The sequence below is a fragment of the Sceloporus undulatus genome, chromosome 5 (assembly GCF_019175285.1).
Source record: "Sceloporus undulatus isolate JIND9_A2432 ecotype Alabama chromosome 5, SceUnd_v1.1, whole genome shotgun sequence".
Lineage (NCBI taxonomy): Eukaryota > Metazoa > Chordata > Lepidosauria > Squamata > Phrynosomatidae > Sceloporus > Sceloporus undulatus.
Genome location: NC_056526.1, coordinates 86,720,215 through 86,734,264, shown reverse-complemented (window position 1 = coordinate 86,734,264; position 14,050 = coordinate 86,720,215). Strand labels below are relative to the sequence as shown.

Here is a 14,050-nt window from a genome sequence, read left to right as displayed (position 1 = left end):
TAGTTTATTATTGCCCTAGATTTCCACTCAGTTATGGAAACCCAGTAAGTGACCTTGGACAAATCACATACTAACATTCTTAGAAAAGCAATGACAAACCTTATCTGAAACAAACTTGCCAAGCGAACCCTAAGATAGAGTCACCATAAATCAGAGTTGGCTTAAAGGTTGCTGTTTAGCTTCTGCCTTGCCAGTGTGATTACTCTGATAGACTGAGCGGTTACTATGAGCTTTATCATACTAGCGGGCAAACGGGATTTAAACGAGAGTTAAACTAGAGAAAACCAGGAAATGCCTGAAGTTCACCACATGACATTTCTTGGTTATCTCTAGTTTAATTCTCATTTAAATCCTGTTTGCCCACTAGTGTGATAAAGCAATATGTCTTAAACCTCTCGACAAGTGGTGTAAATAAAGAGCCAGTATACTACCGGTTAGGAGCCTGAATGCTGTCTTTGAACTTCTCTTGAACAAATTAACTGGGCAGGTTCATAATGAGAGATGGGATCCCTTATATAACCAGGCCATAGACCATTTTCAGATTATTTAACTGAGTCACAAAATAGTCAGTTTCATCAACAATAGAGTAATATGGTCTTGCTTCTATGTACCTGCTGGAAGTCTAAATAAATGCAATGACAATGCCTGTGTAAATATTATGCCCCAATCTTTGAAACCCACTCAGTGTTTTTGGAGTTAGGGAATTTCTGAAAGGATTTTTTTGGCTGTTTTTTGTATAGCAGGTATAACCTAATATACACAGAGCATTCTGCAAAAGCAAGACAAGCTATTAGGAATCCACAGTGTGAAGCTTGATTGCTGGATCACTTGCTCTACACACATCAACATACAAAGTTATAGTTTAATGGTTTATATTGTTACACTAGTATAATTACATTTTAACTTTTGTTATCTGCTTGTGATGTGAAGTTTTATCTGTTATGATGTGCTTTGGACTTTTGTCCATATCCTAATTTTGATAAGCCACCTTGAATTCCAGGGCAGGAGAAGAGGTGAAAAACAATTATAGCAACAACAACAGCATCAACAACATAATTATGTAGCTATGAAATTACATAATATTATTATTCTATAACATTATATAGTACCTTTTGTTTTTATAACTGTGGATTATTGCTGTTTTACGCATGTCATCCCTCCCAGTATAGACTCTGTAGAGCCCATCAAGTGTTTCATTGAACTAGAGAGGGGAGGAGAGAGGGGGGCACACCATTAATTTTCAGCATAGGTTCAGTAATAAAAATTAACTGACAAAAATTGAACTCATCTGTTCAAATCACATTCAGAAACAATAGGTTAAATCCAATTGTAACCACTAACTAGAGACAATTATAGTGGATCAATATGTACTCGGACAGTCAAAACCTATGAAGTGCCTTTGATTCATGAGCTAAATCTACAATGACTAGCAATTGGATTTGTAGTGTGTGTGTGTGTGTGTGTGTGTGTGTGTGTGTATTCAAAGAAATGCACACCTTTCCTCTTTGAATGTTTCTTAGTGGCACTTTTATTTCTCATATAAGCATGAATCACTCACTATTTCAAATATGAGCCCCGCTAAAACTGAAGGGAAAGTGTCAGTTAAACTTGTATATAAAATGGCATTAATTGGTATGCGCTTATCCATTATATGGCTATAATCCATCAGGCTTCTTGTGATTTTGCGGGGTATGCTAGGCCGATATACAATGAATATTTCTATGGCTCCACCTCTGCCTGCAGGGGTCCCTGGCCAAGTCTGCCATGCAGCTCCATTGATAACAGGTATAGTCTTCAATGTACCACCAGGAATTGCAGTCACTCTTTATTGGTATATGTACATACATAGAACTTTCTCTAACATAAGAACGATCTTTTCTGTGAGTTAATCACTTAAACATAAAACAAAGGAAATGGTTGCTAGCTTGAATACCAAAAAGTACACCTGAGGGTTTCCCCCACTAGGCCTGGGCACATGCTTTTCCACTGAATACAACGTCTGCTGGGAACCTCTCTCTCCATGTCCTCCCATTCAAACTTTTCAGGGATTCTAACTCCTTTCCCACTGGGTGGTTCAGTCTCTCTTTTACCAGGAACTCCCCCCTTTGCTGTCATCCTAACCCTTGTGCTGAGCTCTCATATACTCAGTATGTGTTCTCCCTTGCAATTCTCCTACTGGTTTTGATGGCTCCCAAGCTCTCTCTCCCCAAGACTCTATCTCCCTTCTCACCCTTTGTCTGGCTGGTTGTACTAATCCATCTTCCCTGCTCTTACAGTCCTTACCACATCCTCTTGTCCCTGCTTTGTTTCTTCCCAGCTGGCTGTCGTCCCTACCTCTGTCTCCTATCTCTCCTCCACCTGTCCTTCCTCTCTCTTTCAGACTTCTCCCTTGTCCTATTCCAGTTTCCTTTAAACTCCCTGCTATCTGTCTGGGATCCACTCTTCCCCAAACTTGTTTCTGACATCTCTTCCAGCTATGGGCTTGCTCTTATCACTGCCTTGTCAGTGCCTCATCATCTTCAAGGCTTCCTGTCATTCATTGTAAGAATGGGTGTGTCTGTCATCAGCATGCACCCTGAAGCCCACATCTGCTGAATACAGTCTCCATTTGAAAGCAGCTATGAACCCTTGTTCCATTGTGGACCAGGTTTATTCTCAGCCAGGCCTATTCAGGGTGGGAGATTGCATAGTAAACATATGGTCCAGAAAGCTCAGGTTTGGATTGCCCTCAAGGCTAAGGTTTTTCACCCAAGGGAAAGCAGAAGAGGTTGATAAGGTGTAGACATCTGGCCTCAGCTGGACTCACATCATAATGCTTCCCCCTTTGCTTCATTTCCATGCCAACACATCTTAAATAGGTTAAGTCAAATAAGGTGGCCCTTGTTCAACCCATTTTTTGTCACGTCTCATTATTTCCATAGTTGGTAAGGTAGAAGGAAAAGAGGAAGACCACATTCCAGATAGATAGATTCAGTCAAGGAAGCCACGGCAGCCAGTCTGCAAGTCCTAAACAGGGCTGTTGATGAATTGGAGGTCTTTCATTCCAGTGGCATAACTAAGGTTGACATCACCTGGTGCCAGTGCCCAGAAAGGAGTGTGGGGGGTGTGTGCATGTGTGTGTGTGTGTGTGTGTGTGTGTGTGTGTGTGTGTGTGTAAGTGGTGGTGGCCTGCATGCACTAAGGCTTCTTTGTCCCTGGTGCCTCAGCTTTCTCAGCAGAGAGAGCCAGGACAGTGGAAGTGCTGGAAAGGGTGCAAACCATGTCCCTTCTTCTCCAGTGCCTTGTCTGGCAGAGAGAAGCAGGGCAGCAGAGAATCTGGAAGTAGTATCCATTCACACCCCTTCTGCTCCAGTGTCTTGGCTCCCTTGGTGGAGAGAGCCATGGCAACAAAGAAGAAGGGGTTAGCACTATCAGCAACACTGCACACTGCCACCATGCAGTAGGAGAGGGCCCAACCAGGTTTCACCCTGCTTATGAATATCATCCAGTACAGTTTGCACTCTTGCAATCCCTAATGGCGCCTTGTTTCATTCATAGGGCCACCACAAGTCAAAGCTGACATGACAGCAGTGAACAACAACAAAATCTAGACTTTTCTACTTTTTGAACTTCAATGGATAAGTATCTATAAATTATTCCTCTCTTCTTCAGAGGCATACGTACAGGATAGAATACTCCAACCTTCTTGACAACTGCTGGAAATGGAATTTTCTTCAAAAAAGGATCTTCATAGCCCCAGAGTATTTCTTTTACACTTCTGGTTTGAAGGAATTCTGATTTTGATGACTTTATGAAGACATCCATCAATGCTTGTATGAATCCAGCTTGATACAAAGCAGGTGCTGCCTATGACAAAAACATTTTTTCTTTATTTAAAGCACTTGTACATTGTCATTCAAAACACCAGGACTCCCAAGGGAATGGCACATATTGCCTTGATCCAACCACAGGTTGTTTAAAAGAAGCTTCCATACTAAATGAGTTAATGAATAAATAGACTACAGTTAATACTACCTTTGCAGACCATTATATGGTTCCTTCAATTCAACACAGTATGGAAACAGGGTAGATCCAGATGTAGGCCTACTTAGAATAACAAAACTGCACTTTGGTTATTCATGACAAATTCTAGTCCCACCAAAGTCAATGGATCTATTACTCCGTGTGGAATTAAACTGGGATCTCAATTCCCAGATGAGCACATTTGCATGGTATAGACTAGTGGTTCCCAAACTTTGATCCTCCAGATGTTTTGGACATCAGCTCCCAGAATTCCTGACTGCTGACCAAGCTGGCTAGGGTTTCTTGGAGTTGCAGTCCAAAACACCTGGAGGACCAAAGATTGGGAATCACTGGTATAGACTCTGGAAAACTGTACCACTTCAGGATATTTTTTTTGGTGGGGGGATCTTTAAAATAAGTAGAAATAGCTTATTTGTTTTTATTTTATTTATTGAAGTTTAACTTGATAGCCAGAGCTTTTCTTATCTGATAACCAGAGTTCACTGGACAGCGAGTAACACATTAAAGATAGAAATAAAACAAATGAAATGCAGTGCTGATATCCTAATTGCCTATATACAAAGAGAATTAAAAGAAGGTGGTGGAGGAGGAAGAGGAGACAGTAAATTTTGGAGGAACTTTCCAACGTGCAATTCCCCAGCTTGTAGCCTGACATTGTACAGTAGAGAAAAAGAGCAATGATAAGTGTGTTTGGACCTAAGAGATTTTGCTTATAAACCCATGGAATGAAAATGCTAATTACAACTTATGTAGCAAAATGTAATACGTGAGTAAGGTAAGGGGGGAAATATAGATGACTGGCTTTTCCCCCACCATTATTTTGCCTGCATGTCTTAAGGCTCAATAGCCTCCAAACAGCAGAACATTTCATGGTGGGAAATGGGAGATGTACTCTGGTGTTTTTGTGGAACAAAATATTGTTAAACCATGTTGTAGTAAAAGAAGGCTTTTGCTTCTGTAGCTGACACAGTTCTCTATGAGTTAATTCTTCTCTTTCTCTTTCTCTGTTCTTGTAGCTAGAATTTCTTGCATTTTGATGTTCCTGTAGTTGAGTGACCCCCAATTCAAACTCACCCTCTCCCTACGAAATGCATCCATACATCCGAGTTATTTTGGGGATGCAATCTTCTCCTCCCTACTAATGTGAAAATCAGGTGTATGGTTGGAGGGGGCACAAAATTAAACGTAGAGGGGCTTTAATGTAAAAACCTCAGTCTCTCCACAAGAAATAGAGATAGTAATGCACAGCTCATAGATATCAGGCTTAGACACAAAAGAAGAAGAAGTGAAAACTGGAGAAAGGAATATCAACAATTTAAGATAGGCAGATGACACCATAATACTAGCAGAAAACCTCCCAGACCTGGAAAAACTACTGAGAAAAATCAAGGAAGAAAGGGTAAATGCAGGCTTACTGTTGAATGCAAAGGGGGGGGGGGGAAATGACCACAGAACCTACACAAATCTACACAAATTCAACCTAGCCAATGAGGAAATAGAAATAGTAAAAGAATTCTCATAACTGGAATCAAACATTGACAGGAACAGGGACTGCAACCAGGAAATCAGAAAAAGATTAAGAATGAGGAGGGTAGCTATGTAAGAGCTAGAAATGATCCTAAAAGTCAATGATATACAACTGAGCACAAAAGTTATATTCATACAAGCCATTGTAAACCCTATTATAGTGCACCCTTCCCTTACGCAGGGATCCGTTCTGGATTCCCCCCACCCACCCCGTGTAAAGGAAAAATGCATATACTTCCATTACTTCTTCTGGGGCGCGCCAGGGGATTTTCTGGCACGGCTTCTAGCATCTGCTGTACCATGTATGGATGTGGGAGCTGGACAGTTAAGGAACAAGATAGGAAGACAATCAATTCATTTGGGATGTGGTGCTGGAAAAGAGTGCTAAGGGTTCCATGGATGGCCAAAAAGATAAACAAATGGGCCCTAGAGGAGAACAAGCCAGAAATCTCCCTGGAAGTCAAAATGACAAAACTTAGGCTGTTGTATTTTGGACATATCATCAGAAGAGATGATTCATTAGAAAATACAGTAATGTTGGGAAGGGTGGAGAGAAGTCAAAAGAGAGGAAGGCTGCATGTCAGGTGGATGGATTCTATTAAGGAGGTCATAGGTATGAACCTGCAGGAAATAAGCAGTGCAGCAGAGGACAAGGAGTCTTGGAAATGTCTCATCCATAGGTTCGCCATGTGTCAAAATCAACTCAAGGCAGTTAACAAAAGCAGCAAAAAGTAAAATGGTATCCCTTGTACAATTGTGCCCCTTACATAAAATGGCAAAATCAAGTTTTGGGATTTTTTTTTTTGGGGGGGGGGGATATTTTCAAGCCATGAATGATTGAATCCAGGTATGCAGAATACATGGATATGGAAGGTCAACTGTAATTTCAAACTGAAAGAAGCAAGATCTGTATCATTCTGCAGATCAAGTGCCAAGGATGCTGGGTAATGTGCTATTCTTAAGACCAACAATATATCTGTGGGACTCCAGAGGTGGCTCCAGAGGTGCTAGCAGACTGGCACTAATGGACAACATTGTTAGTAGGTTTGTCAAGGAAGAGAAGTATGGGATGGACAAGGGATTTGAGAAGGATTCTTCATCTCCACAGTCTAAAGCAAAAGAGACAGAAGGAGTGTTAGAGTGTGGTTAGTTTACTACAAGCTGCACAGTGTTTTTTGTGGTGTGTGTGTGTGTGTGTGTGTGTGTGCCAAACATAACAATATTGTGTATAAGTCGCCAATCAGTTCTGGAGTGCTTTCCAGCTGGAAACTCTGCTCTCATTTACTCATCCTGTGTATTTTGGAATACGGACATAAGAGAGAGAACAGAATATCAGGCTCCCATTTTGTAATACCAAGTGATACTAAGAATGTTATCAGATTAACCTTTCTATTACCCTCTGTACTTACCACAACAGCAAGGTTGACCAAAGTGAATGTGTCATTTTCTGATCCAACGGACATATCTGGCACAAACTGAGCAATATTTGGCTGGAAGTAAGACACTGTGGAATCATTATGGTGAGTGATGTTTTCTTTGGCTAAATAGCGCATCCTTAGAAAAAGAAGAAATTCTACTTCAGTGATAAAAGTTAAATTAAAAGTACTGTATAATAATTCATACTGGTCCACATCTCTATAACCAGTTTAACTTATATTTTTAGTGAACATCTCAGCATTCCCATTCTCAACAGGCATCTAAATCTGAACAGTTTATGAAGGCAGGAATGAAAATCTCAAAAGCTCTCCTTGCTGGTCAAGAGTGTTTGTGCATATTTCTTCTCAATATTGGTCACATTTTGGACTTTTCTGTGAAAAAATATTTTCTTCAAAAAAGAGTTTGGTACAAAAAAGCATTTTGTACATAAAACTATTTTTACTGTTCTCTTTGTTTTATGTGTAAAACACAAGCGCAATGGATTATTTCTCACACACACCCTGCTGAAAAATAGGTTAAGAGGTGGATAATTTTTTGATAGAGTACCTTGATATGTTGAGATAGTTTTTCACACAAATCTGAGAAACCTGTGAGCATCTTTACTCCTCATCCACCCCAATGCACAGCCCCCTCAACATGTGCTCCTGGATCATCTGTATTTCTCTATATGCTCCTGGATTTTCCATACAGTTTCATACATTTAATTGGTAGAATATTAACAAAACACTATGACAATTTATGTATCACCATTAAAAAGTAGGTCTATGATTTGTGCATACACAAACATATGTTTTCTATATGCACCTTTGTTGGAAGCAGTAGATAGTGAGAGTACAAGCTGAAAAGTCACATATAAAGGCTGAGGGTGTCATCTACACTGTAGAAATAATGTTGTTTGACAGCAGTTTAACTACCATGGATCTGTCCTACAGAATCCAGGGATGTGTAGTTTTGTGAGCACTCTCTGCCAGAAAAAGTTAAAGACTTGGTAAAACTACCAATCCCAGGATTCCATGGGATGGAGCTACAGCTCTTAAAGTGGTGCCAAACTACATTCATTCTGCAGTATAGATGCATCCTTACTAAACTGAAATCCACATTGGCATCCATTTACCATTTCTTTTAATATACTATGTATCCTATCCAGACCAAGTAAGGAACTGGTTTTAAGGTGGGAGTGGGTGACTGCCATACCCTTGAAACCCCATGGGATGACCCACCCTCCATTGCAAATCAAAATGCCTTTGTTTTTCTTCAGAGTCACTTCAAAATGTTGATCTCATCATTTCTTGTCATTAAAAACAGGTTTTTCATCATCATCATCATCATCATCATCATCATCATCATCATCGGCACATTCATGGTCTTCTTGTGTGGTTTTCCTCAAAAGTGTTGCTAAAATGCTGTTAAAATTGTGAATTGGTGATTTGGAAGGTCTGGAGAAGGCTTTAAGGGCAATGAAAATGGTTTTCAGAAGTCACATGCAAACTCCAGTTCACAATATCCCATACCTGTTTTACTTGTTTAACCCTCACTTCCTACAGAAATCTGTCGAAAGCTGTAATGTTTAAAAAGAGCCAAGCGTATCAGCTCCATGCCAGAGAGTTCTGGATAGATATTGTCAGGAAAAATGCTAAATGCAAAACTTCTGAATTAGATGTCCTAGTATGGAATGAGAGGTATTATGGGAGACAGTGCAGCATGCATTCTGAAGGTCAGGAAGAGATCTCCAAAATGACTCTACAGCCAGCTTTTATGACATTGATATATCAACAGCATTGTTGTATCAGCATTGGGAGACAGGCAGAGGAGGGGTATCATGTTCAACAGATGGAAGTGGATGTGGCCACCAAGCAACTCAACCTCAAGTTAACAGGAAACAGCAAATCAACAATTAATTGGACAAGATCTTGTCTACCTGTAGGTATAAGGGCCTTTCTGCTTGACTATTGGTTGTGATCCATTCTTCTTCACATCTTCTGGGTTCTGAACATCAAAGATCCAAAACTGCCTGTAGACTGGACTCCCAGCCACAACCCAGTTCTCATAAGCAATTGTGCCATTTTCAATTATAGTTTCCTGTAAAAGGAGAAGGAAAGGAGTTGTTTTTTCTGCATTCCCCAAAATTCAAAGTTAATGGCATGATGGTTTATACTTACACAGCACATAAGCTTTAGGAAAATGGTAACCATTTACCATAAATTCTCCCACCTTCCCAAAATTGTGTTCTGTTTTTAGAAAGTCAAGTCACATGCTCTATGCCCAAAGAGTAGGCAATGGCAAACCTCCTCTGAACAAATCTTGTCAAGAAAACCTCATGATAGGGTTGTCATAATTTGGAAATGGCTTGAAGACACCACCACCACCACAACAAACTACAACAACTACAACTGCAGCAATAAAGCATGATAAACCTAGGTCACCTCAACTTTAAACTAAAGCATCTTACACATAATCAGTATCTTTCCTACTTAGAATTCTCCCCTTCGGATGTTAGTTTGGTTGTAGCAAATTTTCAAAGATACAGCTGTGTTTATCTGTTTCAATATCAAATGGAAATGGGGTGGGATGTACTGGAGGAGTCCAGTGCCATCTTTGGAATTTCTGATATAGCACTTTAGGTAAGGCATTCTAGTACTGAATTTTAAGATCAAAGACTTCTAGGTTTAGTGAAACAGAATCTTGAAAAATCTGACCTGTTCAGAAGATCACAGTGGTTTTACACACTAATCTGATAGCTGGGATCACAGTCCTTCAAGATGCCAGCCACAGATGCTGGCGAAACGTCAGGAAGAAACTCTTGTAGAACATGGCCGCATAGCCCAAAAACCCCACAAAAAATATGTTTTTGAACTATTTTAAGTTGATTCTCGATTGATATCATAAGGTACCAGTGTGGAAGAGCAAATGGATCATAAATATTTCAGTACAATGTTTTAATAAAATGTTTATAAATGTAAAGATATATAATGGTAAAATAAAGCATTTCTTTTATTTGGGATTAGTATTTTGTGTATAGCAGCCCTCTTCAAAAGGTTAAATCTGATGAACTGGGCTGCACTGCATGAACAAGTATGCCGAACAAAACCTGTTAGCCTTTAAGGTACAACAAGAGTCCTTCCTTGAGACATTTGCCACATTTTTTTCTATTTGCATCTCTGCTCTGTCAAAACCAGCAAAACCCTTTTCAGAAAGCCAATCTGTACAAAAATTTAAAAGCATGGTTGCTGTTTTGTTTAAAAAAAATCACTTCTGAAAATACAGTAAAATGAACATGAAATATAGCAGCCAATCTCATTTCTTAGTCAGGAGATCTGCCACACTACTGAAATTCCCCAATTAGGTGACATAAAGCTGAACAAAATAAAAGCACATTTAAACAATTTCACAGGTTAAAATAGTCTAAAATCAGTTGCATTTTGCAATTAATCAATTAGACTCCAAAGACATTGATTTTTAAAGCCACCTACTACTTTGTGCTACAATGAAGCTGGTGGTGGCCATAAGTGGGTCCCAAAGGGGAGGGCAGTCTACACTTGGGGTGCCATGGCTGAGAAAGCCAGCTCCCACATCCTTCCACAGCATATCACCTCTGCTGGTGAGACACAGGGTGAGCCATGCAGAATTTGCATGTATGCATTTGAGGACGCAGCAGTCTGGAAGCAACTGACTTCCTTCTCTGCTGACTTGTGCAGCTCTGGACTTGCATTTCCATTAGTTCTTGCAGCCGAGGCCCTGACTCAGCAGTCACACTCATAATACTCTGTGGTCTTTTAGTTTTGTGCAAACCTCAAGAAATAAGGGATATGGGGTTATCCGGGGAGAGGGAGAGAGACAACAGGAAAAAAAAGCTTCTACGGAGGAAAGATCAACGTGGTTTTGTGAGTCTCTAAATATGGCCTTTTCTGTCATAAGTAGGAGAAAGTTTGTTTTGATACTCACAAGGCCTTCCCCAGAGAACTGAGGAGACTTGAACATATGGGAAGAAGATTACACTGTTATTACACAACTGGCAACTTTACTCCCCTTTCTTTTGCTCCTCCAGTGCTAAAAGAATGAAGTAATTCCCTGAATGGGACTCTTTGGTACACATTTGGCTGGGTAAGTTGGCCAACTATGAAGGGAGTTTCCTCTTCAAATTTAAAAAACAGGTCTACAGCAAAGCCCTCATAGTCCTTCTTTTAAAAAAAGAGAGAAAGCAATTCAGACGCATTCTAACAGTATCACTATGCACAGGATAAGATGTGCACATGTTGACACATGCCCATCAGGTTATATCTCAGACATACATCAAAACAAGCCACTGACATGTTTTTCCTCTCTAGGTTTCAGGGCAGAAAAGAAATCCCAGCCTTCATCAATCCATGGAGATATATAGCTGGGACAAAGGTTTACTGCTTCAGGCTGCAAGCGTGGGTTCAGGAGATTAAATGTTCCCACTTGCAAGGAAAGATAAGATACAAAACACAGGAAGGTAAAGCATCAAGAAGATGAGCTTTCTCTGTGTGTCATTTCTCACATTCAGGAATTGATTTAACTACATAAAGACCAAGAACAAGGCTCAATCCTTAGACAGAGGAAGTAACCACCTTAGGCAGCAGAAGCTGAGGGGTGGGCAGCAGCTCCTAGTCTTACACCTGAGCTCCTAGATCTTTCTCTATGTTGGAGGACAGAGCTGTGTATGCCACATGGCATATGCTGCACCTTCTAAATTAGTTGTTAATCTAGTTTGCTTCTGTACATAGAATTGTCCTTTATTTTAGACAGGGAAACATTGTGGGCTGGCTCTGGAATAAGAATGTGTAATGGAAAATCTTAGCCACTGTGTCTCAGCTGAGATTGAGACTGGCAGAGGTGTTACAAGATATTCTACAGCCATACAACCATACCATACAGCCTTCTGAATGCAAGGGTAAAATGTTGATCCCAGCAAAAGCTTTTTAAGGAATGTATCCCAGCTCCACTGCATTGTAAGCTTGCCCTGGTTTGACCCCTCAATTGCTATACACACCTGTTTTGATACAGTTTGGAAAGCCAGATGGGATCCCCATTACATAGCAACATCAATGCAAGGAGGTGTTTCTACTGTGTGCATGTGCTTGCTGTGTTGGTTTAAGTCTGGTTACAGGATTGCAGCAGCTATGTTTTGTTTTTGTTTTTAACCCCAACAACACATGGCTTGGGTCTGGGTTACTTACGGGAACGCATCTCCCTATACAATCTATCCCACACTCTTAGAACAAGTGGGAAGAATTTGTTGGAGATACCATCATCCAAACATATTTCTACTTCCCTAAAGGCAGTAGACTTTGGAATGGACCCCCAGAGGAGACCCGCCTTGTTACATCCTTAGAAATCTTTAAGAAGGCGGTAAAGACAGAGCTCTTCCGCCATGCTTATCCTCCTGATCTCCTATGAAGATCACTAGTATGAAACGAGACCAAATGACCCTGTGATTGACTGATGTTAATGTTTTTAGATTCTGATGCTTTTATGTTTTTATGTTTTTATTTTTACTGTGGTTTTAATGGTGCAGTAACTAATGCTGCTACATTGTGATTGTAATTTTAACCTTGTTGTGATCCCGCTTCGATCCATTGAGAGAGGCGGGAAGATAGAAATAGAAAGTATTATTATTATAATTATTTGCTTAATTAAATAGTCTTTGCTTTCCCTTAATTCTGACTTCCAACCTGTGCTTCTATAAATTGAAGCTGACAGAACAGAGGAGGTGAAATGTTGACCAGTGAATGTGAGCAACAATATGTATACTGATAAATTTTGCATGCAAACACCAAATATGCGAAGGAAGGAAGGAAGGAAGGAAGGAAGGAAGGAAGGAAGGAAGGAAGGAGGCAAGACAGCCTTTTTTGGATGCCGATACAAACACGTGAGCTGCCCTTCCACTGCAGGAATGATTAGGTGGTCTAGGTGACCATCTGACCAAAGTGACCAACCACCAACCTGGCTCCACCTTCTCCAATCCCCACCCCCACTCAAGTCAACTGTGTTCCCAATTCTGGGATCAAACCATATGTTTTAAACACCCAGTTCTTCCAAAAGAAAAAAACCAGAGGAGCAAAGTGGGGTTTTTTAACTGCTGTAAAGCTCTCAGACATTGACATGGTTTCATATTGGAAGGAGAGGAATGTACTGTGTTCCAACAGGACTGGAATCAAGGTAAGGACACATTATTTAGCCTGTACAGATTCAGCCCCGGAGGCCTATGTAATAATAATAATAATAATAATAATAATAATAATAATAATAATAATAGGTTTTATTTATATACCGCCCAATCACTGGGAATCCGAGCGGTTTACAATAGAGGGGATAACAGACAGTTCCCTGCCCACAGGCTTACAATCTAAAAGACACGACACAAAAGGAGAAGGGAATGGTGAGGGGGGGAGGGAATCAGGTCCAGCATTCTTCTCTCCCTCTGAGGCCTGGACCAAGGCAGATGGACCGGAGGGAGGGCTCTTCTTCTTCAGGCTAGCCCCTGATGGAACTGGGCCAGCCTACTCTCTCCCTCATGTTATGCCATGAATAGATTGGATACAAGGTCCTGCCCAGCCTCAGAAGGCTTCCTTCCTCTTAAGATGAATAAAGAAGAAATCATTTTCTGAAATGTGCAAGGAAGAATCAAAATCAAATGATCGATATGAGAAAGGGAGTTCTCCAAAAACAACTGAGTATTCTTCATTCAATTTGAAAAATACAGCAACCAGTCCAAGAAAAAGTCAAACCATGACACATTCTACACTGTAGCATTGTCTGTATCAGCAATATGCAAAAGGATTTTATAGCACCTTTGAGACAAACTGTGAAATAAGTTGTAGCATAAACTTTTGTAGACATGGTCCACGGGTTGGCAGTGTGTAAGCAGAAGCATCCAAACAGAGGTCTTTCCCAGCTGCACTGGAGATGACAAAGACTGAACATAAAGGTTTGTGTGTTCTATTACCACTGGGATAAAAAGCTGATCCAAGTCAGCAAAGTGCTCATGAATAGTCACATCACTGAAGACAACATAAAACTCTGATGACATCTAAGTCATAAT

General features: G+C 40.4%; 1 protein-coding gene across 5 annotated transcripts in view; it reads right to left on the bottom strand.

Annotated features, from left to right (window-relative positions):
• The window catches only part of CD36 (CD36 molecule), a 103,403-nt gene that overhangs the window by 16,984 nt on the left and 72,369 nt on the right, over positions 1-14,050 (bottom strand). For all 5 annotated transcript variants that reach the window (XM_042467394.1, XM_042467393.1, XM_042467392.1 and 2 more), the window contains 4 exons: positions 8,906-9,066; positions 6,960-7,104; positions 3,664-3,846; positions 1,110-1,201 (listed from right to left, as the gene is read on the bottom strand). In XM_042467394.1, coding sequence (XP_042323328.1) covers positions 1,110-1,201; positions 3,664-3,846; positions 6,960-7,104; positions 8,906-9,066 — 581 coding nt within the window. The remainder of the gene's footprint in view (positions 1-1,109; positions 1,202-3,663; positions 3,847-6,959; positions 7,105-8,905; positions 9,067-14,050) is intronic.